Below are 24,956 nucleotides of genomic sequence, written 5' to 3'. Positions count from 1 at the left end.
GTCAAACCTGTGAGTTAGTGAAGTAGCTTAATGGCTCATGCTATAACTTGACTTAATTCAGGCTGGAACGTTTCCTGTATGTCATACTGCTAAACTTTTCCTTTCACTTCCATGTTTACATCGTTGCTTCTTCTACGAAATAAAGACAAAGATGCAAAATACTTAACTTTACGAAATGTTCATTTCATTCTCAAGCCTAGTCAATGGCCGCATTCATTAACTCGTATGAGAGACTTCTCAGTAAAATATAAAAGCTATTTCACATTTTTTATCAAGTTTTAGTATAGTTTAGTGTAATGTTGAATGTCCAGCATTGAAAATGGGTCTAAAATGGGCCCTTTTGGACTGCAGTAGCTGACTTCTGTGTGGCAACAGAAGGCAAGGTGAGGTCAGTGTCGGTGAAGTATAACAAATAGATGGTTGAATTCAGGCACACCCAGTGTGTGGACCTGCGGTTGCAGCCTTTTGTGGTTATCTCTGGTGGAATATGTCTGTTCAACAACCTACTACATATATTGATGCTAAATGATGAATCGCTCAAATGAAACTCTAAGTATTTTATGTTATAATACTTTTGCAAAAAATTAAAAAACATAAACAAACAACTTTAACAAAAACAAACAAACAAACAAACAAAAAGCCTAAAACAAACAAACAAACAAACAAACAAACAAACAAACAAAAAAAACACTATACAAAACTGGAGTTGGGGCTGGTGTTACTGAGCTTTAGGATCCCACATGCATGATTCAAGTGAAACAGTATGCAAAACAACACTCATATAAAGATCGATTAGAAAAGAGTTTTAGATTCGATTACGTAGGTGGACCAGGGTTACTTCCTCATCCTCACATTAGAACGGTTCCTCCATTTTGCGCACTGAGGTGCCGTCCTTCGCAGTCCCCCTCCCCCCGCGGGGCTCTGCCAAGCCTCCGCTGTTTAAATGGGCCAAGTTGAGAAGCGGCGGAGAGTGCAAATCTTGTTTGGTCTGGGTCTGTGAACTTCAGCGTGACTTCAGCAGAATTCTGGAAGTCAATTTGAACAATTTCTTCCCAAACTTAAACAGCATTAATGTTGCAAAAGAGAAACACTGGTGTGTCGAGCCTCATATATTTGGTTTATGATTTTAGTCTAATGACACAACCAATGACAAGATAGTTAAACTATATTTCTTTCTTATTTTCTTTTTTTAAAATAATCTTTAATGGCTTTAAAGGCACATTTTGGCCACATTACCTTTCCAATTCTCCGTGATAACATTACTCTGCTTTGTATTTAAAGATCTATCGGTTATAAATTCCGTTTTTTTCCTTTGTAAAAAATGATATCATATCAATAATAAATCCTAATTTTAAAGAAGGAAGGCAATAAGAGACAGGACGTGTAGCTTTGACCGGTAGTGATCGCAGTAAGTAGCATAATGTAAGGGGCTCAGGGCTTCCCAGCATGTCAGGTATTAACAGAGCGAGTGAGATTAAATGTGGGAGGTAGGAGCTGTGAGGCTGGCGGAGAGCGCTGCTGCCGCTGCGAGCTGGAAACTACTGAATGGGAATCTATCCGGCAACTTCACCAGACCGCTGTCTCACGGCGACACGGGGACTCTGCGTAAAACCAAGCGGCGCGTCTCCAAGTCTGGGTCAGCCCAACTCACACACGAAGAGGACGCTCAAGTTGGATCAGGAGAGCAGCTTTTCACTTGTTACCGGCGCTCGGCTCCCACTAACATGCCTGCCATCAAAAAGGAGCGGCTAGATGGAGACGACATGGCATTGACCGCCTTCAACCAGTCCGAATACCTGGCCCCTTTAAATGCCACCGCCATCCCTGTGGTGACCCCGCATCCGCCGCCCTACGACCACATTTTCGCCCATCACCGTGCGTACTTGGGGCTCCATGACTCGGCGCTGCATCACCAGCACCTCCACCATCACACGGACGACTTAATGCTGGAGAGATTCTCTTCCATCCCCGACTTTCAGCCGTTCTTCGACAACGGAGAGCCATGTATCGAGGTGGAGTGCGGGGAAAACAAGGCTTTGCTTTATATTAACAAACTGTGTCAAGGCAGTAAGGGACCCTCAATCAAATACAGGGGCGAGTGGCTCACCCCCAATGAGTTCCAGTTTGTCAGTGGACGAGAAACTGCCAAAGATTGGAAACGGAGTATTAGACACAAAGGTAAGAACAGATCCACGCGATTTACGGGTGGGAAAGAAGAGTCTAAGATGACTTAGAAGCTTTATGGGAAACACTCTCTGTGGGCACCAACTTGGGTCTGGTGCTTCGGTACTGAGTTTTGGAGTGAAAGGGTTACAGGAGTGCAGCCAGTGCGTAAAGAAGCAGCTGAGTAAAGCCGCATACCCTGCTCACATCCACCGAGTCTCTGACACAGAGTTTGGGCTGCGAACAGACACCATCACGGCGGCATCTGGATGTGGCTGCACGCGACTGAGGTGAAAAGTTAGTCATGGATAATTTAACGTGGAAGACTTCCATTTTTCTTTTTCTTAAAAAAAAAAAGAAAAAAGAAAAAACCAAACCAAAATCAGATGAATCGTGGAGTGCAGCTTGCATGGATGGAGGCACTTTTACGCACTGCATGAGGAAACTTTAGATGATGTTTAAGCTGTTTTAGCAGTCAGTGGTTGATGCTAATGCTCTTTCTTTGCTTTAAAAACTGCGTCGGCGAGCTTTTCATTTCGCAGGTGTTTGTTTACTACAAGACAGTCTTGAGTGCAGACATATATACACGCATATATATATATATATATATATATATATATATATATATATATATATATATATATATATATATATATATATATATATGTATGTATATGTATGTATGTATATGATAGATAGATAGTTAGATAGATGTGTAACAGTATATTTATGGTGTAATTAAAATTGATACATGGACTCTCGCCCCACGCACACGCAGGATTACTCGGGTAGAGCTGACACGCGTTCAGGTGTACGTAAAAAAAAAAAAAAGTGTACGTATGTGGACGTGTGTGTGTGTGTGTGTGTGTGTGTGTGTGTGTGTGCGCGCGCGTGCGCGCGTGCATGTGTGTCGTGTAGGGTATGTCGCCCCCAGGTCAGAAATGATAGCCAAATAGTTTATTATACCGTTTCCTTTAGAGAGGTGATAGTAGGCTTCTGTCTCTTTAGCTGCTTGTACAGGACCGTGGACACAAAAATAAAACTATAGAGGTACTGAGTTTAGCTGTTGGGGACATTTTGTTAAGCTTCCTTTTCAAGTTTTTTTTTTTTTTTTTTACATACAAGATATGTCATTCTTGAAAGTATTTATATCTTTAAAAAAAAAAAGGTTAAAGCAAGGTATAACAACTTATCAGAGGGGTTTGGCTTGGAAATAAGTTGAGAATATGCTGCACTAGAGAGGTTCTCTTGTTTAATTTGTTTCATGGGGGAATTTCTCTTTTTTCAGGAAAAAGTCTGAAGACTCTCATGTCCAAAGGAATCTTACAGGTGCATCCTCCGATCTGTGATTGTCCAGGTTGCAGAATTTCTTCTCCAGTGGTAAGAATACTTTCTCTGATGTTGGTACTTCAATGTCTTCTTCTACTATCTGTGTCGATGGAAATTACCATTTAAAATATATTGATTTGATCATACTTGGAGGCAGTTTCTTTGATCTGTATTTATAAAAGGTTGAAATATTGTTGTTGACCATGGCGGTGAAGACTTTGCCTCATTTTGTTGGGCAATATGTTCTCAGGAATCACAATATTTCCAGATAAACTGGATGTAATACTAATATGTATGCTAAGAAATTATACATTTTCTTTTAATGTTAAACAACACTATTTATTATTATTGCTTCATCTTAAGTTAGAATAAAATGAATGCCTGGTCTTTTGTTATTTTGGAAGAAAATCAGATCAGATTTTATCCATCTATCTAAGGAAGATCCTCATTTCTAGTGTTAGTTTTTATCCCATTTTTATGAGGTGAGTGTTTGTAAAAACTCAGACGAGTGCACTAGTGTTAACTGTGTGTGACCCTTCTTAGAGTGAGGGTCAGTGTCTTAAGACTATGCTCATTTTAAATCACTGTGTCTGTAACCTTCATGATGAAGACCCCACAGGCACACGTCAACTTTGATGGTAATTTTTCTCAGCATGAGAATGAAATCCATTTTCAGCTTTTTGCAGACGCACATTATCACACAGCTTTTTATTTAGTGGCGTTGAGCTGCATGGTATGGCTGCTTGACATTAAGTATATAGTCGGTTAGACTCCTCTGTCTCACTGAATCAGCTTCCTCACCTGGCCGTTGAACTCATGTTTGCCTAGCGCCTTCCTCAGGGCTTGAACCAGGGGCACAATGCCAAACCTTGAGGCCTTGCAGGTGTGTCACGATTATGGCATCACTGCTCTGTGTTTTTGTGTGTGTGTCTGTGTGTGTATATGTGTCAGCTCTGAGCGAGGATGCCGCTGCCAAATCTGTTCACACAGGTGCAGCAGGCTGTGAGTGTGTGTCTTTGGATGTGTGTGTGTTTTTATCACCACAGAGCGCATCTGTCGTCGCTCCCAAGCACTAATCTTGAGGGAAGGGTGTAAGAGGCTTAGCGGGCTACTGAGCGTGGCTACTGCTGATTATTGTGTGTGAGGCACGCAAGGCAAAGGCGGTTTTGATAAGCCGGAGGTGTTTGAGTGATACAGGTAAACTGGTGACATTTCTTACACCACGAGAATGAAGACCTGCACCCTGACATGTACGTCTGAGTCAAAATAAATGACACGAGAAAGGTCGGGGGGGAGGAAACAGACAGCTGACATGATTGTGTCTTATTTTTTTTTACAGAGGGATTTGAGATCATAAGGTTGTTTGCTTATGTTTTGGCTCATTACAGATATCAGACTGATTGGCTTTTGGCTTGCCACGGCTCGTACAGTTCCACTTTAATTACAGCTGTGACTGAGAGAACTTTGCTACTGACGTAAGCAGAGACGTGAGAGCCTTAAGGTTGTTGTTGTTGCAGTCTTCTCTGCTGCTCTCCCTTTCCTTGTGTGGTGGTGAAGCTTAAAGCCTAACCCACCAAGTGAATATCACTGTGACACACACACACACACACACACACACACACACACACACACACACACACACACACACACACACACACACACACACACACACACACACAGGCTAAGCATGCTGGCAGTTCCATGCGGGGCTGTGAGGGTTAGGTGGAGGAGGGAAGGCAGCAGGGCTTGTATGGCCTGTACTGGCGTCTCCCTCTCCCCACTGACTCCCCTCAGGGCATGGCAGCCAGCACTCTCTCACTGATGAGCTCTTACATGCACACACACAAACACAAGTCTGCCTACCGACATAAATTACCTCATGCAGGCATTTATTTAGAAAGTTTGACGGCTGAACTTTGAGTGATCTTGTTTCGCTCATAGGCATGAGGCAAGCAATCATAAAGTACAGCAGCTGGTGGGAAGACGTTTCACCTGCCTGCACGGAAATCAAGGAAGTTCATTTTCTTTGTGTGCCTGTGGAAAAGCTGCTTATTGTGACGCAAAGTGTTGCAGAGTTTAAAAAGCCCAATTATACATATTATAACATGAAATCAATTGATGCTGTCATGTGGTTATCAGGTGCTCCTGCTTTCTGTGTGATGGCAGCTTGAACTGTTATTGCTCCTTAATGCTGCTAGATGGAATATAATACCCAAGACTCCGTGTGCTTGTTGAAGTTTATTGCCAGCGTCTGTGTATTTGTGTTTTTGTCGGGGCACATGTTTGGGTTACTTAGTAATTGTGTCTCTGTCTGTGATTGTTTGTAAGCCTGATGCTGACTGACTTGCAAGTTTGCCAGTGTGTGTGTGTACATCAGTGTGTTCGTGCATGCGTGTCTCCTCCCAGGAGAGCTGGGCTTCCTCTGCTCTGTTATTTCAGCGGAACTGGCGGAGGCCGGGAGGAAATTACACTCCCCTCCTCCGGCTCGTAAAGACCTCCTCCAATCAAGGGTTGCTCTTGCAAAAGTGGAATTAAACACTCATTCGCACAGATCTACACACACACTCGCTAACATAAGTGCAGGACGCACTTTTTACTTAGAGCTTATGGTTTCTATGACAACAATTTTATTATCAAAAATCGTACTGGGTGGAATTATAGATGCTGATCTGTTACATGATGACTTCAGCTTTGAAGGTCATTAATTTCCTCTGCGATGCTTTTGTTGTGTGGTGTTCTGTGTGTGTACATGTCGCTGATGCTACGTTACCATGGTAACACAGGATTTGGTCATTGGCCCAGAAGTGTGCAAAACTGGTGCCAAGTGCATTTGAGCACTTGGTGTGTTGTTTTGTGTGTATAGAACAAATTAGACATTGCCTGAGTCTCCAGCGGTAGGTGTGACATGTCACTGTCTCACAGAGACCAGAAACTTGGACATGTGTATAACACAATAACACAAAATTCACACACATTTGTGAAAACAGTCTTGTACCTCCTCTTGTTGTTGTTTGTTTTTTTTTATTTTTACTGTGAATTATATTTGTCATAAACAAACAGCTTTACTATCGAAGTAAGTTAGCTTCCACTATTTCAGCAAGATGCTAAAGATAAAGAGTTGAATATGTCTGACGCTGTGTGAGCGTGTGTGTTTGGGTGTGGACCCTGTTAAGATGCAGTTGAAATATGTTGGAGCATCTGTGTATTACTCAAATGTTGTTAATAGCAATGACGCCTGTGGGCTTGCTTCTTGAAAACCCTCCTCCCCAACATCTGTGTGTAACTGTCTGCACAGAAATATGTTTGCATTTTCATTCCCAGTATGGAGCTCACTCTTCCACCACCTTTACAAACAACAACACACACATATTTGTTAGCATAGCAAACTTATTACATTTGTTTTAGCTTTCCCAGAAGTTTGGAACCTGCTCAGATGGGACCAATTCTGCTGGTTTATCACATCTTGCCCTTTCTGGATAAAATCCCTGCTGGTTGTGTTTTTTTCCACTTCACTGGTTTCGCCTGAAACCTCGCTGAAGCTCATCACTGAAATTAAAATTTATATTTCCTAAATGAAGCCAAGATCCAGCTTTAAGATTGTACAAACTTCAACTCAGTCGTCACAGCACATTGAGAAACCTTTTTCAGTTTCTTGAATTTAAAATGAGATTTCTCTTTCTTTACTCTCAAAGTAAAACTTGTAAAGACAAAAATAAGTGCTAATTCCAGTTAAATTTGTAAACTACAGCTTCACTTTACTTCCCATGAGTTTGTCAGGGGAGGGAGAGGCACAGTCTTTACCTGTCTGTTAAGCTTCCCTGTGGCAACCTCAGTGGGCCTATACAAACACGGAGAGAGAGCAAGAATAAGGGAGGAAGGAGGTAAGAAACAAGAGGGAGAGGGGAGTGCCAGAGCCGCGCTTGCACGCCTGACTGCACCGGCGCTGACCTCCCAGCGCCGAGCCAGCAGCCCCCCCCCCCCATCTCACCCCTTCAGCCCCCCTTGTGCCGCTCCACTGGGCTGCAACTGCCCGCCCGGCTCAGCGCGTGGGGGCCGGGTGCAGGAGAGCATGTGCGTTTGTGTGTGTCCACATGGGTGTGTATATATGTGTGTGTGCTGGTGAGGCGTGGGTCTTGGTCGCATGCCTGTCTGCCCTACAGCACTTTCTCACTTTTTTTTTCTTTTCCTTTTCTCTCACATGGCTTCAACAACCAAGTGTTGCCTCAAGTCTGTATGCACACCACACACACACACACACACACACACACACACACACACACACACACACACACACACACACACACACACACACACACAGACACTTCTATCTGGAATCAGATTTATTTAGCCAAGTCCATTTATACTTTATGAAGTTTGTTCATTGGTGCTTGATGTCACGGCTCACTTACAGTAGCATTTCTGTACCAACACGTTATCCTTTCAATATGTGTGAAACTATGCACGCCACATGGAACCGTTCAGAAAACATGTTATAACATCAGTCCACAATTTATTCTTGTGTTTTCATTTAATTCTCATAAATATTAATCCGAATTCTCCATGTTTCGCATCTGAAAAGTTAAAATTCCAACGTGTCTTTCGCCTTGTACTGAAAATGATGTTGCTACTATTCTTTGAATCAGTCTAAGTACGTTTAATACTTCAAAGCCCACCCTAAGAACAACTGGGGAAAAAAGTTCAGTTTTTTAAAACTGAAGTCTTTATTTGGCACTTTAACAAAATCTGAAAAAAAAATTGTATTTTTACCATTTGTTACCATGCAATAGATCAGCATCACTGTAGTGTAGTTCTGTTTTTTGGTATCCACCAGGGTGCAGGAGACCAGTATCTTATTGTGTACAACAGGATTTTGAATAAAGTTTCTACCATAAAGTGATGCAAAATGTCTCATAAACTGAATGTATCAAATATGTTTGGCTTTATAGGGTTAAGCTAACAGTAATCAGTTGCTGAGGAAAACAACAAGCCAAGCACAATGGGGCAAATGGGTTAAAAGTGTGCTTTTAGTTGCTTAAATAGCAAGGAGTGCTGCTTTAAATTATTCTATTCTACAGTAATTTGGCAGAAGCTTTTATCCAAAGCGACTTGCATGTGATACGCGATCAGTTAACCAGAGCAATCAACCTAACATGCACATCGTTGGACGGTGGGAGGAAGCCAGAATACCTGGAGTGAACCCACTTATTCACAAGGAGATCATGGAAACTCTACTCAAAAAGCCCACTTCTCAAACTTTAGTTGAGGCTCGAACCAGCAACCTTCTTGCATTGAGGCCACTGCTTTAAATTGACATGGGATCTTTGCAGGGATGTCTATGTATGGTCTCCATGCATATTAGCTGATACAGTCGGCCTTGATCAAAAATACTTTTCAATCAAGAGGTGGTTTAAACCTTTTCACAATTGGATCAGCTGGGAAAAATAACCATGTATGCACTCATTCTGATCATTTTGTGCTGTATGTTGTTTCTATGCATGCTTAGACCACACGGAGTTGTGTGATGTAATGTGTTTTCAGGGAAGACTTAATAAATGGCGGCAGCATAACAGAATGGACCTGTGGCATTTGGAAACTGAAAGGGTTAAAGATATTTGGGCAGAAAAATCTAACTTTTTCCAGACAAGTAGACCAAAACCATTACGATTTTATTAAATCTGTCCAACATGATCAGTTCCTACTACCTAGCTTCCATGTCAGCTCAAATCAGGTTGCTTTCAGATAGATACAATATTTGTCCATGTAAACCTAGCTAGTGATGCAGCAATATTATTGGGACATTTTTTAAAAAAATGTTTTTGATGTTATACATTTGGAATATTTTTGATGTTCTGATGATTGGACCAGTCATGAGACTTACATACAGGAGTCATATCACACTGCCCATGGATGGAGCCTCGAAGCCATGGTATCTTAACAGAAACAGTTTAGCACAGCTTAAGTTAGTTAATATATGGATATTTAGTCATCATGCCCATAATACACTAAGGATCAGACACTACATGCTAAACATGTAGAAAATGAGTGATAGATAAACACAGAACATTTAACCTCACCATTTGGCAATGTCACCATGAGATGTTACAACCGAGCATTACTTTTGGGATTTTCACTAAAGTACATCACCAAGTTGGAAGAAAATATTTACTCAGAACTAATTTGTAAATAATTAATTAACTATTGTGTGCGTTTGCCTAAAAAATAGGAGATATTTATAGGTATAGAAGAAGTGAAGTCTTTCCTTTCGTTCAGCGTCTTTACGTTTGCATGTGTTTAAAAGGACGAACAGTGCATTCTCGTGGCAGCACACATAAATATGTACACATCTGTACACAAGTAATTTGTTTATAACCAGATTAGGGAAATATAAAGCTTGTCAGTGTTTCTTTGGCCTACACAGTATAGTGAACTTTTGTCTTGTTGTGTCTTTCATAGCCACCTCTTAACATGCACCAGAAGGGTCACAGAGTTCAGTGGATGCAAACAGGCGATTTTTATAAGCATACAATCGTGGCTTCTGGTGAACAGTAAATGCTAAAATTACTTTGGGATGACAGTAAAACAGCATCTATGTCACACATAATGCCAGAAGGAGTAGAGCTTGGTTAAATGTGCTCTGCTCTGTAGAATCATCTTTAATCTCTGACAGACATTATCCTCACAGTCAGAGTCATATAAACTTTGTTATTGAGTTACAGTGAAAATCTGATTATTGTCAAGCTTGTAAACACTAAAATCAAACCATTACTTAATTTGATTGTTCACAGTGGCCAGCTTAAAGCGGGGCATGTTTGCACGCAAAGTGATCTCAGTAGATGATAAATTGGGTCAAATCACCATCAGCAGCTGCACCTGTAGAAATGTCATATCTGTGCCTTTGATGGAGAAACGAGGAGGTGATGCTAAACAAAGTTAGAAGTAGGATTTTGGGATGAGTTGGATTTTAGCACATAAGCACACAGCAAGCAAGCAGTTTGTTTTGGCCTTGTTTCAAATCTTTTACGTTATCACTGTAATGACCCCTCTCTCCTTACACTCATTTTTTCCTCTCTCCTTCTCTGTCGTTTCCTCACTCCCCCTCCCCCTTTCTGCTGGTGCTCGCGCCAAGTCGGCCCGCCATCCTGCCTCCACGCACACACACACACACACACACACACCCACACACACACACACACACACACACACACATGCTGCGAGGTAACGGCAGACAGGCGCGTGACTCATTAGGCATTCGCTCCCCAGGGAGATCGCTGGGGGGACGCGTGCGAGGGAGAGAGAGCGCCGCAGCTGCAGGAATGTCACGGGCAGCTACTGCTGTGTGTGTGTGTGTGTGTGTGTGTGTACTTGCTCATGTCAGTTTGAGCCAGCGTTAGGGCATTGCACCTTTCAGGAAATAACGCATGGAGGGAGAAAAACACACATTAGTTCACTTTGCCACCGAGAGCCCTTTAAAAGTCTGAAGAGCGAGTAGAGAGAAAACATTCTAATGAAAAATCTAAAGATTACCTGACAATTTCTGCTTGAAAATAAACATCCTGACCCTGCTAGCCTGGTTAATCGGGGCTGTACCTCTGCATTTTTCTCCACTAATAAGAAAGAAAGTTCCAGATTTTGCTTTGACTTTGTGGATCTGCAGCAAAAGCCTTGTCAACATGACTAAATGTAGACTTGGACTGCTGACTTCTGTAAGGTGTATTGATATATGTATAACACTGTACTTATAGCTTTGCTATTACAATTGGGCTCCAATTTTTATTGGCTAGTGTTTGCTCCCGTAATTTAAGCAGCGCCTTGACTGTATACGGATGCTTTCATAACTTCGTCTCAATGAGTTTCTGGAGCTCACATACTGTATATCTGTAACTTGAAAATATTTATACTCTGCATTTTGTTCTTAGATTAAATTGATCGAAACATCAGTCATACTACCTTAAAATTAAATACAGTAAAATCTGGTTCTATTGGCTTTTAGGTGCTTTCCTTAAATAGTTTTTGTTCTGAATCTGTGTATTTGACATATAATTCAATACATGTATTTAAAAAGAGTTAACAGTATTTAGCAACACAAGTTTACCTAAATAAATAATGTGAGAAGTCATTTTTAGACTTTAGGAATGTAAACCTTTCAAATTTAATTGAGGGTTTTTTTTTTTGTTTTTTTTTTTAAACTAAACTTGAAATATTAAATCTAATCAGCTGTGAAATTGCAGAGTCACATAGAACAGGCTTGAGATTATTTTCCAGTTTTTGAAAGAAAGACAAACAGCTGCAACCTGTTGTCAGTTTCATATGTGCCACGTTCTACTGCCTGGTCAGAAAGCTGCTACATCGGTTTTTGATGCAAAAGGTCCCCCCAAGGTTTCAGTTTTAGACATACAGGGTTTTCCAAAATGGTATACTGTAACAAGGAATGTGTTGCCATGGCAACATACAAAATATTACTACTAAAATATATGGAAGAACATCGTTACCCTAATTCAGACTCAAACATGAGTCCAGTCCTTAGGTGTTTAGTCTAATTGCCTCTCCTCTGACTTCCTGTCACCATCCATGTTACCTGCTAATGTACTACATCATATTTACTAAGTAATATATAATATTATTCATCAATATAGACTCATGCTTTTCTGTCACTGGTTGCTATTGGCAAAGCTGAAGTATAGCGTTGTGAAAGGACAACTGAAAAGAGCCATTCAATATCAACTGAAAAGAAACTCTCAACAAAGACAACATATGAAACTACTTTGGCTTTCTTCACTATAAAGTTAGTATAGCAATGTAAAGTCAAAGTTCACCCTCAACAGTCCACACGATCCTACTAAAACACACTCCAACATCCACATTTAGTCATGAGTGGGTTCTCAGGATCTTTTAAGACAATAATCTCTAATCTGAATTATTTTTTATTTTATTTTTTATTTTATATATATATATATATATATATATATATATATATATATATATATATATATATATATATATATATATATATATATATATATATTTATATATATATATATATATATATATATTTATATAAATATATATATATATATATTTATATATATATATATATATATATATATTTATATAAATATATAAATATATATACATATATATTTATATAAATATATAAATATATATATGTATATTTATATATATACATATATATATATATATATATATATATATATATATATATATATATATATATATATATATATATATAAAATATATAAAAAATATAATATAAAAAATATAAAATCTCAATTCTTACATGGTGTGCCTTTCAGCATGAATGGCACCTGTTGTGGGAAGTACTTTAAGATAAGCCGGTGAATGTAGTATGTGTATATGTATATAGTATATGCAGTAGTGTATGTAAATGCCCCGTTAAAGATGCCTCTGGACAAAAGCAGTATTTTTATGATAATTTCACTTGTGAGACTAGATTGTGTAAACAGTTGATCAGTGTTTCTCTGTGCATGTGTCTCCATATGTGTTTCCTTTTTGTGTGTAAATGTTAAGCCCAGATATATTTCTTGGCCGCCTGACTGTCAGACAGAAAGCGTGGGAGGCAATATTCATAGAGGTGCTTTTAGTGGGACTTTTATGAGACACTTTTTTCCATGGCTTAAAGGAGGTTGACCACACACAGTAAGGTTGCTTCATCTTAGCACACACCCGCATGTGTTTGTGCGTGCTCGTATGAGCCTGAGAGCTCGGCACCCTTCCTTTGAGCGCTCCTACGTGGGCTGCCAGGGGTGTGTTCTGCTTCATGTTTTGTTTCAGAGAGCCCTCCCCCGTGCTGCGGAAGTGTTGCCGGAAGCAGTGGGAGCTCACCCCCAGTTCTGCGTCAGTGCCACTAAAGAAAGGACTGGGGCTTTCCGGGAGGAGAGCAGAGGGAGGAAGGGATGGGGGCTGTCAGCCTGGGTATGTCACGGCCATGTGGGTGGTTGTCTACATGTGCACACACAGGCGCAGTCACGACTGCTCATAGACAAGCTATTCTTGTATACTCTACTTTGCTGGCCTGCTCCAAGTAAAATCCCCAGCTTTGGAGGGGAATTCTAAGGAACCTGAACAGGTGTGTGTGTGTGTGTGTGTGTGTTTGGGACAGAGTGCATGCTTTTATGTGCTTTGGTAGTGAGGTTAGTTCATGTGAATTTGAGTGTTCTCCATGTGTGCTAAGACAGAAGATTTTGTATTGAGCAGATGTGTTTGTCTGAGAGAGCTGTGGTTGGGTCCGTAAATGAGCGTTCATTCGCTTTGACATGATGTTTCGGTCCCAGTTGCCCTTCCGTCACCCTGTTCAGGCTCCAGGACTAAATTCCTACATTGAGGCCTTGTGTGGAAGGACCACTGCTTCCAGAAAGTGATTCACAGTCCTCAGATGCTGGAGTACGACTTGTAAAAAGCTCCAACAAGAAGGAAAAAAAAGGGTAGAAAAATGTCTTTTCTGGCAAGACACAGAGAAAGGAAAGAGAGAGAAATGTGCCGAACTCTGTGGCCTGCCCATCCTGAGGGATGTTTTCATCTTTCTCTGCTCCCCCAACTCTTTTAATGTCTGCCATTTGAGAGACTCCAGAGGGGCTGCACCTGTTTGCCTCTTGGCTAGGAGCCCCCAAATCCCTCCTCCTGCCCCTGCCTGCCACTCAATCTACCGTACCTCCTGGGATGGAGCAAGCGAAGGAGGGGATGGGATGAGTGGAAGAGTGTGGGGTTGCGTGTGGTGGAAGGGATAGCTGGAGGGCTTGAAGGCGTTTGGGAGTAAGAGCAGAGATGCAGGAATGGAGAGTGAAAGAGAATATAGTTTTAATCCAAGTCCACTCTCCCACACTGGACAGACCTTCCTTCAGTGGAGTTTTCTGTCTTTCATATTTTGACCCACCACATTCTCTTTTATTTCTGCGTTTTCTCTCATCTTCTCTCTCCTGCACAAACCCACATCTGCTCTCCCTCTCCTCAGTGTTAGCTTATTGTTCCCCTTGCTCTTCTCCAATTTCTGACTCATTCTCTTTCACTCTCTCAATCTCTCCCTCCTCCCAGCTAGGTTATTCCTCTGCTCCTCTTTCTCCCCTTTGCCTATTTCTGTGTGATAGGCCATGGTAATCTACAGTGACCCCTTCAGGTCACATTAAAGGTCGGCTAGCTTCACATCTTTGCTCCCCCAGGGCCATGCTCTTGTCTTAATCCCTACTTTTCTCTACTTACTCCTGGCAGCTTTGGAACAAAATAAACACTCAATGCAAACCAAAGTATCTTCCTCATTCATTTCTTTTAGGCTGAAAAAAAGAGAAATGTGACTTCAGTCTCTGTTGCAGTAAATCTACTTTATTACATCATTAAAACTTAATATATGTTTAGGTTTATTGTGTGACTTAGTGTGGTGATATATGCATGTCTCCTCCTAATCAATTAGCAGCATTTTTCAAATCATTTTAGGTACTTAGCTTCAGCTATGGTAAATATGTCTCATTAACAAGATAATGGAACGTATAAGGGATTTCATTTGTGTCTGCAGATTTTAAGGAAATGCTTGAGTCTGTCATAAAAGAGAGGTTTTCTCTCTGAGGAATTGTAAAGTTAGGTTTTCTAACTCAGTGGTGAATCCTGTTGCTAAACCATCTTCCGTTCTGTGTGACATGGTTTGCAGAACCGCGGGCGCTTGGCAGAGAAACGCACCATCCCCCTTCCACCTAACCGGGTTCCCAAGAAGGAGCTGGCCTCCATCTTCAGCAGTGACGACAGCGAAGGCAGCGAGCGGGCCAGTGGGGATCATGCCCACATCAAGCAGGAGGACGAGCTGCATTACAGTATCATGAGAAAAAGGTAAGACACTTCTGATTGTTTTGACCACATATATTTGAGCTTCAGGCAATTAAACAACTTGTTTGACATTTGGGACTCATGTTTGGTCTTGTAATGGTCTCATAGATTTTTTTTTATTGTACCTGGAAACACATGTATTGTGTTGTGAAAGCAACATGTGTTGAAATGTCACTGTGATTTGTCTGTTAGTAGTCCTCAGATACATGAGATGTGCCTCATGTTTTCATCTTGTTTCAAGATTATTTTAGATTTTTAAGGCTGAACTTTAGACATAGAGCCATGACTCAACCACACTATGCTTTTGCTTCGAGATGTCAGATGGAAGTTGTTGGGTTTTCAGAATGTTACTTGCTTTACATTTTGTTGTCCCTTCCTCTTGGTAGATCTCAGTATACATGTGTTGACTTAGTACTGAGAGGCTGACACAGCTGTCTGCTTCATCTCATCTTGCTTGCTCTAACTGATGTAAACGTTCTGATATACTGTTATGTTTTTTTTATCTGTGATTTTTTGCTACTATGAAACATGCTGGTAAGCGGAGTTGAAATATACATAGCTCTTATTTAAACACAATCCTACTTTGTTGTACATATAGATTATATTTTTCCCCATTACCCAGTGACTGGGAATGTCATAATAAAAAAGCTCTGTTTAAAGCAAACAGTCATGTTTAAGCACAGCCATGCAGAATTACAATGAGATCATATTATTATGAATAATTCTCACATGGATTTTCTGATTATGGTATGTAGATAAACTTATTTGTATTATTCAGAAAGCAGACAGGGTATTGACAGTTATAATGCAGAATCTGTTCATTGATTAACCTCAGAAAGTCCCTAGCTGCATTATAAGCAGCTTGTGCAAACTCATTAAAGGAGGGGATGTTTTTCATGTCTTGAGACTGGCGTGTGACACGGCGGACAGCACAGCAACTGTGAAGCTTTAAATGGATCCACTAACCTCGTTTAAGAGGGCCTCCCCTCCCCCTGACACTTGTGCCGCTGGCGTGTTAAGATGATAATGAATTTAAAGAACACTTATGACTAATATGTCAGGCTTTTACCCTTTGAAAGGCGACGGACTCGCTGGAGCCGCAGCTCCGGTCTGTCGTGGGCATCCGTCTCGGCTCTGCTTTATCCCCCAATGTGGGTCTGGACGAACGGGATAATGGGATGTCCAATCATGAAAATGTGATTTCCATTGACCGCAGCTTCGTAAGTGAGTCGTAGAAGGGTCTTAACAAATTGGATTTAGCCAATGGATGTGAAAAATACAGGGCCTCTGTATACATGTGTGAGTGTGTCTGTGATGTCTCATCCTCACATCATCACGGCTGGTGGCAGCCCGTGACTTGGTTGCGGCAGCCTGGCTACTGTACCTGTATATGTCATGTGTTAGATTAATAAGTTAATGAGAGATTTAACTTCTGATAGCAATACTACCATTAAAAATGAATTATTTTCTGATTAATTCAGGTAGCAATTGGAAATAAAAACTAGTCAAACACCCAATACAAAAGTATTGTTTTTGTGACTCTCAATTGTTATTAAGATGCTTAGATGACTTATTTATAGGACGCCCCATACTCTGTTAACTGTATTGAAAGTTGATGATTTTTTTAGGTATAGCTCAGGTCAGGTCATACCGATCAGGTTGAGGTACTGCTGGACAGTAACATCAACTGAATAACTATTAATACAACTAAATTATTGTAACAGTCTGCAGATTTCAGAACCTACTGTTGTTCTTCGGGACACATAGATGCTAGACTGTAGTTTGATGTTGTGGGAAATTATTGTATCTGATAAATTTCTCAAGATTTCTCAGGAATATGATTGTATCAGCTTCTCATTCTTTATCAATTCCTGGTGTGAAATGATTAAAATGGACACGGACTCCTTGGGGTCCTGCAATGGACTCATTGGAAATATGGAAATGAGCAGCACCATACCTGGAGTTTAGTCTTCCATCCTGTGCACCTACATCCCAACGTGCACTTTGCAGCAGTGTAATTACCCAACATTACTTCCTCCATTTCCTCCTATCGTAATTACTAAGGTAAATGTCATGATGAAACAAAGTTGTGGGTTGAATAAGCTGCTTGCACAAACAACCCATTTGCTTATGGGTTTTTATCGTTTTTCCTTTTATATGTGAAGACAGTGTGAAGATTTCAGTCTTAATCAAGGGCAAAACAAAGCCTTTAGCTTGTTTTGGTTGGCTGTAGATAACAAGTTTTGATTGAGAAATGCTGACTGGGAGTCTGAGTAATTACCTGGCAACCACCATGGCTTTTATAACTTACACCTGCTGAAGTCTGCCTTTCAGACTGAGCCCTCTGGAAAGAAAACTTCACTGAACCTATGATTACCCTTTACCAGAACAAACGAATAGACAGGTTCTCTGGTTTTAAATAAAACCATTTACCTCTAGATCACATTTTTGCAAATGTTTAAGCTGTTTCTTCTTTCTTACTTCAACTGTATGTATAATTGAGTCTTTATCATTTAAATCACGCAGAGCCTGAAAACCGGGCTATTCTTTTTAAGAGTAATATTTTTTTGACGTTACTCTGTTAAACAGCTGCACTCCTGTTTTGTATTATTTTATTCTTCTCAGCTGCAAAGCTACGGTGAAAGCAGCCAGAACTTTTACCTGTCCTTTGTTATGTCCAGCTGTTTTTCACCAAAGTGAAAGACTGAGGCAGTGTTAGATTTAGTGCACATTAAGAGAAAAACCCTCATGGACACGGTAGTGTTTGTAGCTGGTATATAGTGATAAAAAGCTGTTGACTGAAATTTGGATTTAATTACTTACTATCAGAGCATTTGATCATTTTCCATTTAAAACTTTTGCAAAAATGTTAAACATATCATTTCTGTTTAACATTTTTGTTTTACTCACTCTTCTCAAAAAACCAGCGAGCGATAAAGAATTGCTATGTTTGACATCTTGTCCTCCAGATTTGTTGGACAACTGTTTCATTACCTTATGTAAGTTAGAGGTCATGGACAGTGTGATGTCACTGGAAATGGCTCGCCCTTAAAACACTAATTAAGCAAACCTGGACATTTTATAGTTTTTTTTCAAGAAGCTTTAAACTACAAAAAGTGTTTGCATGCATTTACAATGATAGCAGAGTCAGTATATTTCCATAGTGGACTGGTCTTTGGCTAGCAAAACATTTTTGATTATTTCCACATAAAACATTTTTTTGTCTATTTTTTGTCTACATTTTTTTTTTGTCACATTTGGCTCAGAGCATAAAGTTCATCCTTTCCACACATGCTGGTTGTTCATTGTTTCATTTTAGATGTGTGCTGAAATTAAGTAAAGATAAGGCCATTGGCCTTGTACTGCACATTATGAAAACTTCATTCATTCATTCATTCATTTTCTAAACCGCTTAATCCAATTCAGGGTCGCGGGGAAGCTGGAGCCTATCCCAGCTGGCTTTGGGCGACAGGCAGGGTACACCCTGGACAGCTCGCCAGTCCAATTATGAAAACTTAAAAAAAAAAAAAAAAAAAAAAAAAAAAAAAAAGACTTCATATAGTGGGTAAAAAGATGCCATTTTTCTGGAGTAATGTGCCTTAATATTTGAAGGTCTTTCCAAATAAGAAGAATGTGAACAAGAATAGTAATTGACAAAATGTAAGTCAGATGAAAAATCAGTTGTGAAACTAGTTATGTATTCAGGACTGGAGGTGAACAGCGTTACTGTATATTCTATTTCCATTGTACTTTTCTTTCCTCCCATGGCTGCTTTATCGACCTGATGTCAGATTGTACAGCGGAGGAACAACAGGGAGAAGTGAAGCAGGGCTACTCTTAGTTATTTATGTATCTATTTCTGTATTTATTCATTACCCCCTGTGTTTGCAGGGTTCCCAGTTGTAGGTTGCCTTGTGATTCAGCTGTGAGAAACATGACAATTGTGTGGAAGTTCCTCACAGGAATCAGATGAAAAATAAAAATGAAATGAAATACATCCATATTCCTGCTTTACACTTGATGTATCCAAAGGTGCGGGTTTTCTTATTGGTATTCTTGTTGAGCACAAAGAAAATGTTGACCAGGTCCATACCTTGCTGTGCTTTGGTTGTTGACTATTACATCTTGCTTGGTTGGCAGTATTTGATTGTTGCTGTGGGCCACCTGCACAGATTGTAGCATGGCGTGTTCAGGCTGTTGTCTTGTGCAGATGAGGGTAGCAAACCTGCAAGCACCAGATGTTACACAGAAATCGCAACCCCTTTCCCCATCTCCTCTGTCTCTCTTTCTCCTCCTCCACCTTTGCTTCCCTGCCGTCTGTCTGTCAGTGCTTTCCCAGCAGTGGTGTGAGACATGGCGTCAGGGAGCCTGAGCCACCAACTTCTGCCAGCTCATGCTGGGACTTCCAGCTCTGTTGCCTCGGCTTTATGTGCCAATTCCACAGCAGGGCACTACTGGGCATTTATAGTGCGTGAACTCCCATTGCCATACCAGAGGAAGACCCTTTTCATGTTGTTTCAACTATTAGAATAGCAGTGTGTAAGTAAGTTATTCTCAGTACATATTACTTGAATATTGGCCATGTCTGACACTTTTAATAATAAAAGAATCAATCAAGAAACTTAATTATCAAAAAGTTTGATATGATAGGTACCGTTGGGCACCGCTCATAAAATTTGTCGACCCAGTGTCGGAGGTCAGGGTGTCTTTTCCGAATCCGCAGATGGAGTAGCAGTATTGACCAGTTTAGAGATGAGCTGAGGATGAGATTATTGTCTCCGGTGTGCACCTGGGCGATAAGAAGCCGGCTCTTGTCCTTCTTAGCTATCAGACCCAACAGTCATGAAATAACCCCCTCTGTATCCTTTCCGAGGCCCCCGTCCTTCCTAGCTAACCCTTAGGTGCTCCTCAGGGAGCGCTGACTCAGGTGACTGGGTTTTAAACAGTGTGCCCAGCCCCCTCTCTGTCTTCCATGGCTCGAGTGTGACCTTGCCTCAACCCACAGGAAAGGGAGGAGGATTTGAGAGAGGGCAAGGGTGGGGATAGGACTAAGCTCTCATTAGCCCAAGCTGAGGCGGGACAGCTCAGGAGAAGTGCGCTAATTACCCAACTAACAATGTCCTTGCCGTTCATGGCTTAGAGCGGCCACTTCGCCACAGGATAATAACCCCATCACCTCTCTGAGAAGTTCAGGATGGCATTATCATGATCACTTTAAATGATGGACAGAGGGGGTGTTATAATGCAGCAAGCTGACTGATGGGTTTGGCAGCGGTTTCTTTCTCAGCATGTGCTTGAGCCGCAGTGTGTTTGCTGGAGTCATTGGGTGGCATAGATGCATTATTTTATAAGTTTAAAAAAAAAAACTTTCCTATAATGTCATTTGTCTTTCAGACATAAATAACTACCAATTTTAGCAAGTTGCACATTAAAAAAGAAGTCTATCATTAGTTTTCAGTTGCAGTCCAATCAAGCGTCTCCTTGCTTAGCAACCGATGAGAACTGTTTTGTCTGGGACTTATTTCTGAGTCATTGGTTCTCTGTGACTGAGAGGTGACTGGTGAGGCCAGCATGAGGCCCTTAGCACTACCCTTCATCTTTTCTGAGGAAAACAGCTTGGCGACCGACAGCCTGACATTACAGCAGGAGTCTGTAATCATGGGACTGTAAAAACCCAAATCCAGCAGCCGCAAACAGTGTGGCCTCGTCACGGTGGTGGCAGTTAAGAAGCATTCACCGCTTCTGTCTCATAAACTATGCTTGCCGTGTCATACCAGACCCCTTTTACAGATGACTGTGCTTTCAGTAAAGTTGCCAGTTAAACCAGTAAATGTGATCCCTGCTTGTAGGAGAGTATGCTGATGTCATGAAGCTGAAACACATAAATGCTGCAAGGTTTAAAGCAATACAACAGTGCAGATGAACCTTCACACACTAATTGACTTTGGAGCATCTTGCTTTAAAACTGACATGTCCCATTCACATTACTGTAAGTGTTATTTAGACTTTATGGACCTTCTAACATACATTACTCTGACAACACTTGTATTCCACAGCTGCCATATACGCCCCTCAAACGCTAAGCGCCTATTTCCTATCATTATTCCTTTTTAATGCGATCAGGATGGTAATCAGATTGCACATGAAATACCTCCATGACACAGTTGTGTGGTTCTACTGGTGTGGGGAGTTTAGAAAGACAGAGAATGGAGGATTTGGAAGGACAGAGCGGCTCCTACCATATCTAGGGCTAATCTGTAAACCCTCCTCCTGCTATTCCTTTGAGTGCTGAAGGGCAGGACAGGGGGCTTGGAGGACTTTTTTCTAAGGGACATTTTGATTAAGTGTTGAAACAAAGGATTGGTTATTTTTGTAATCAATGTCCTTAAAGCACAAGTTCATTGTTATCTTCTAAATATTACATTTTCCATAACTACATAAGATCAATGCAGGGCTACTTAGGAAGGTATTTTTGAAAGAAAAAAAAAAATCTCCATCTGTCTTTTTATATTATTTAGTTATTTTATTTTGCCAAACCAGCCATGTATAGCCACAGTTGAAAAGGAGTCATAATAAGATTTTAAGCTGCTAAACTACTTATGACTTGTGAATATGTTCATTAATACATCTTAGTGTGGAAGATGAGTAAGGATGAGACCCGAAAGTGCTGGATGCAGTAGTCTGTCAGAGTGCATTACACACCTCAGTGCTGAGAGCCAGTTGGCAGGACAGACACTTGTAGCTGCTGAGTCTGTGTGAAGGAGTGCATTTTGTAGAGATCAAGTCTGTCTGGATGGAGGATTTCTGTGGTGAGTTGGTGCAAAACGATTCCAGTTAAAACATTAATGCTTTTTTTACATACTGCATTGGGCTGCAAAATGTGAATTTGATTTCCTTGTAGAAGCTTTTAAATATCTTGTCTTTCCTGCCTGTGTTTTTTTTTACAGCTGTGACAGTGACCTTTCCACAATTATCTCCAACCTGCACCATACGAGACAGCACGGCATGCCCGAAGGCCAGTCAGCTTCTGACCACAGCACCAGTACAGGACACACAGGTAGGATCCTTGTAATGCTGTGCGTGTATGTGTGCATTTGATGGTTTGTCATTGTGCAGACATAACGCAGAATTCTCATTCTTTTTTTTCGTCTAGGCTCATGAAATATACCACCTTTACATCTGCTGTAATACATATAAATGTTACATTATCCATATTTAGCTCTAATTTGTGTGATTTGGGGAATTTAACACAAGCTTATTAGTCATTCCTAAAGGTTGCTCTCAAGTTGATTACTTAATGTTCTTCCCACATTCCCTGCCGCACTCCAGGATTTTCATTAAACCCCCTGTTTTAAATTAACTCTGAATAAATAGCTTTGTTTGTCTTTAATCCAGTTTCATGTACGCAGAGGAACCATAGTGTGCATGTGCTAATCTAAGAGCTTTTCCTACAGCTTACCATTAGAACACAGACCTCATTTAATCACAGCTACTTGTCAAGAATCCTGTTTAAGGATATTCTGCAGCCATCTGTATATCACTATTTAGCAATCGCACCTACTATCCTGGATGTTGCTGCTTCATTGTACACATTTTCTTGACATACATTATGTTTGTGTGGTGTGCTGTATGATGCTCAGAGTGTATGGTCAATAGCATCAAGGCTACATCGTAAAAAAAAAAAAATATATATATATCAGCAGGGATTCATACAAATTATTCACTTCATGACCTGAAACTCTGACTGTAAATTCTCTTAGTTTTGGTTTTGACCCTGAATTTACAACACTATCCAAAGCAATTACAGATAACATGTATTTCTGTTTGTCTAAAAGTACAATAATAATAATTATTATTATTACACCTTTTTTTATTATCTATGCTAGATATAGAAATGTGTTGACTGAGACATATTCATCACCTAAATTGAAAACATCCCCAAGACAACCCATTTACCCTTAATTAATGATGGAGGTGAGCTGGTTGTACCTTTGCTCCACTGTTGCCCATTCGACCCTGTCCATTCTTATCCCATTAGCAAGAGGCACAGCAAGTGGCATAATCATCCCAGACTCAACACCTCCATACTATATCCCTGTGTGCTCAACTCCTCTGTCTGCCAGATTAATTGTCCATACGGTGCCTGTGATATGAGCTTGGGTGGGTGGAAAAGGACAACGGTATTATAAATTGTTCAAAAGCCAGCTTTGCCTGACCCTTAGACCTCAGTTTGGGAAATATTTCCTTCAATGTTCCAGTCTAATCGGCTGCAAAACTTAATGGAAAAGTCAGAGCCTTGACTGTTGTTAATGTGGGAGGACAACAGCTGATAGAGTTGGTAGAAGGGGGTGGTAGTGGGGGATGGTATGAGCACAGTGTGGTCTACGCTATAGGGGGTCCAAGACCCTAAAATCTGTCCGTTTGAGCATTAAAGAGAGATTTAACAGGCTGCCTAAGCGGCTCCCTTCGTGTCTGTAAACAAGTCCAATCCGATCAGCCACTGGCTCTAATTCTGTCTGCCAGTGAAAATAGACGCGCACTCATTCTCAAACACACAATTACACAAATAACACATATTTGTACAGATCCTTGCCTACGCAAAATCAACACAGGTTGAAATTTGCATCTAAACATTTAGGTGGGTGAAATGTGTATGAAGTGCAGCGGTGGATAAAGTTGACTTTGAGATGGATGAGACGTTCATATCAGCTTTCTACTATCATACAGTGAGTTCTCTGTTCTGTCATTCAACTCTGCGATTTGACTTATCCTCCTGAAGTGTTTGCCAGTGAACTGTGGAGGCAGTGAAGAGTAAGACAAGTGAGACATTAAAGAAAAGTCTGAAACGTGGGAGACGGAGATGTAATAATGGAAGAACCATTTTGAAATCAAGGGACAGCAGAGAGATTAATGAGTGAATGCAGTAATAGTATCAGAGGAGGGCAAGAAACAACGGCAGTGGTGGATGGCTCAGAGTGTGTGTGTGTGTGTGTGTGCGTGCGTGTGTGTGTGTGTGTGTGTGTGTGTGTGTGTGTGTGTGTGTGTGTGGCAAGGGTCAGAAGCAAAGGGAAGCAGGCTTGCTTGGTTGTCTCCGTGCCGGAGTGGGCCGTTAATTAAATTTGAGGGACAGACAGGAGGGCTGCCTCCCTCCTTCTCTTCCCTGTTCCATCCCTCACTCCCTCCCTCCACAGCCACTGGCGATTCAGCGGCTCTGTGATGGAGGAGGAGGGGGTGGTGGGGTTGTGCAGGGTGCTGACACTGAGAGTCTGGCTGTCTGTGGAGACTGTAAACCGTGGCTCTGTGGTCAGACCGGAGACTCAAACAGGAAGATAAGGTGTTTTTGGGCCGCCGCATTCTCTTTTTCTTCGTACACTCAGATTTCCAGAGGCAGTCATGGCCTGTCGGCGTCTGTGTATGGCTGGGGGTTGCGGCAGTGGTTTGTTTCTTGAGAACATTTTTGTGTGCGTTTGTGCATGCGCACTTTTCCATGTGTGGTTTAAAAAGCCCGGTTTTAGGTGTTTGCTTGCGTGTGAATCTGCAGTCTGGCATGTTTGTGCAAGACTTCTTTTAAACTAATTGTTACTGAGGATGGCTTTTAAAGTATTACCAGCTTGTTA

At 41.0% G+C, this 24,956-nt stretch overlaps 1 protein-coding gene across 3 annotated transcripts in view; it reads left to right on the top strand.

The window, feature by feature from the left end:
- Positions 1–1,105: 1,105 nt before the first annotated feature.
- samd11 (sterile alpha motif domain containing 11) overlaps positions 1,106–24,956 on the top strand; it is a 51,315-nt gene continuing 27,464 nt past the window's right edge. For 2 of the 3 annotated variants that reach the window (XM_079238720.1, XM_079238719.1), the window contains exons 1-4: positions 1,106–2,178; positions 3,452–3,543; positions 15,167–15,342; positions 22,287–22,396. In XM_079238720.1, the coding sequence (XP_079094846.1) occupies positions 1,479–2,178; positions 3,452–3,543; positions 15,167–15,342; positions 22,287–22,396 (1,078 nt within the window). In that variant the 5' untranslated portion in view covers positions 1,106–1,478. Of the gene's footprint in view, positions 2,179–3,451; positions 3,544–12,849; positions 13,444–15,166; positions 15,343–22,286; positions 22,397–24,956 lie in introns of those variants that run through there. The other variant, XM_079238721.1, reaches the window with a different exon arrangement.

The sequence above is a fragment of the Telmatherina bonti genome, assembly GCF_933228915.1.
Source record: "Telmatherina bonti genome assembly, chromosome: 4".
NCBI classification, from domain to species: Eukaryota; Metazoa; Chordata; class Actinopteri; order Atheriniformes; family Telmatherinidae; genus Telmatherina; species Telmatherina bonti.
The sequence above is the reverse complement of the archived record's forward strand: the minus strand, read 5'-3'. Positions and strand labels throughout refer to the sequence as shown.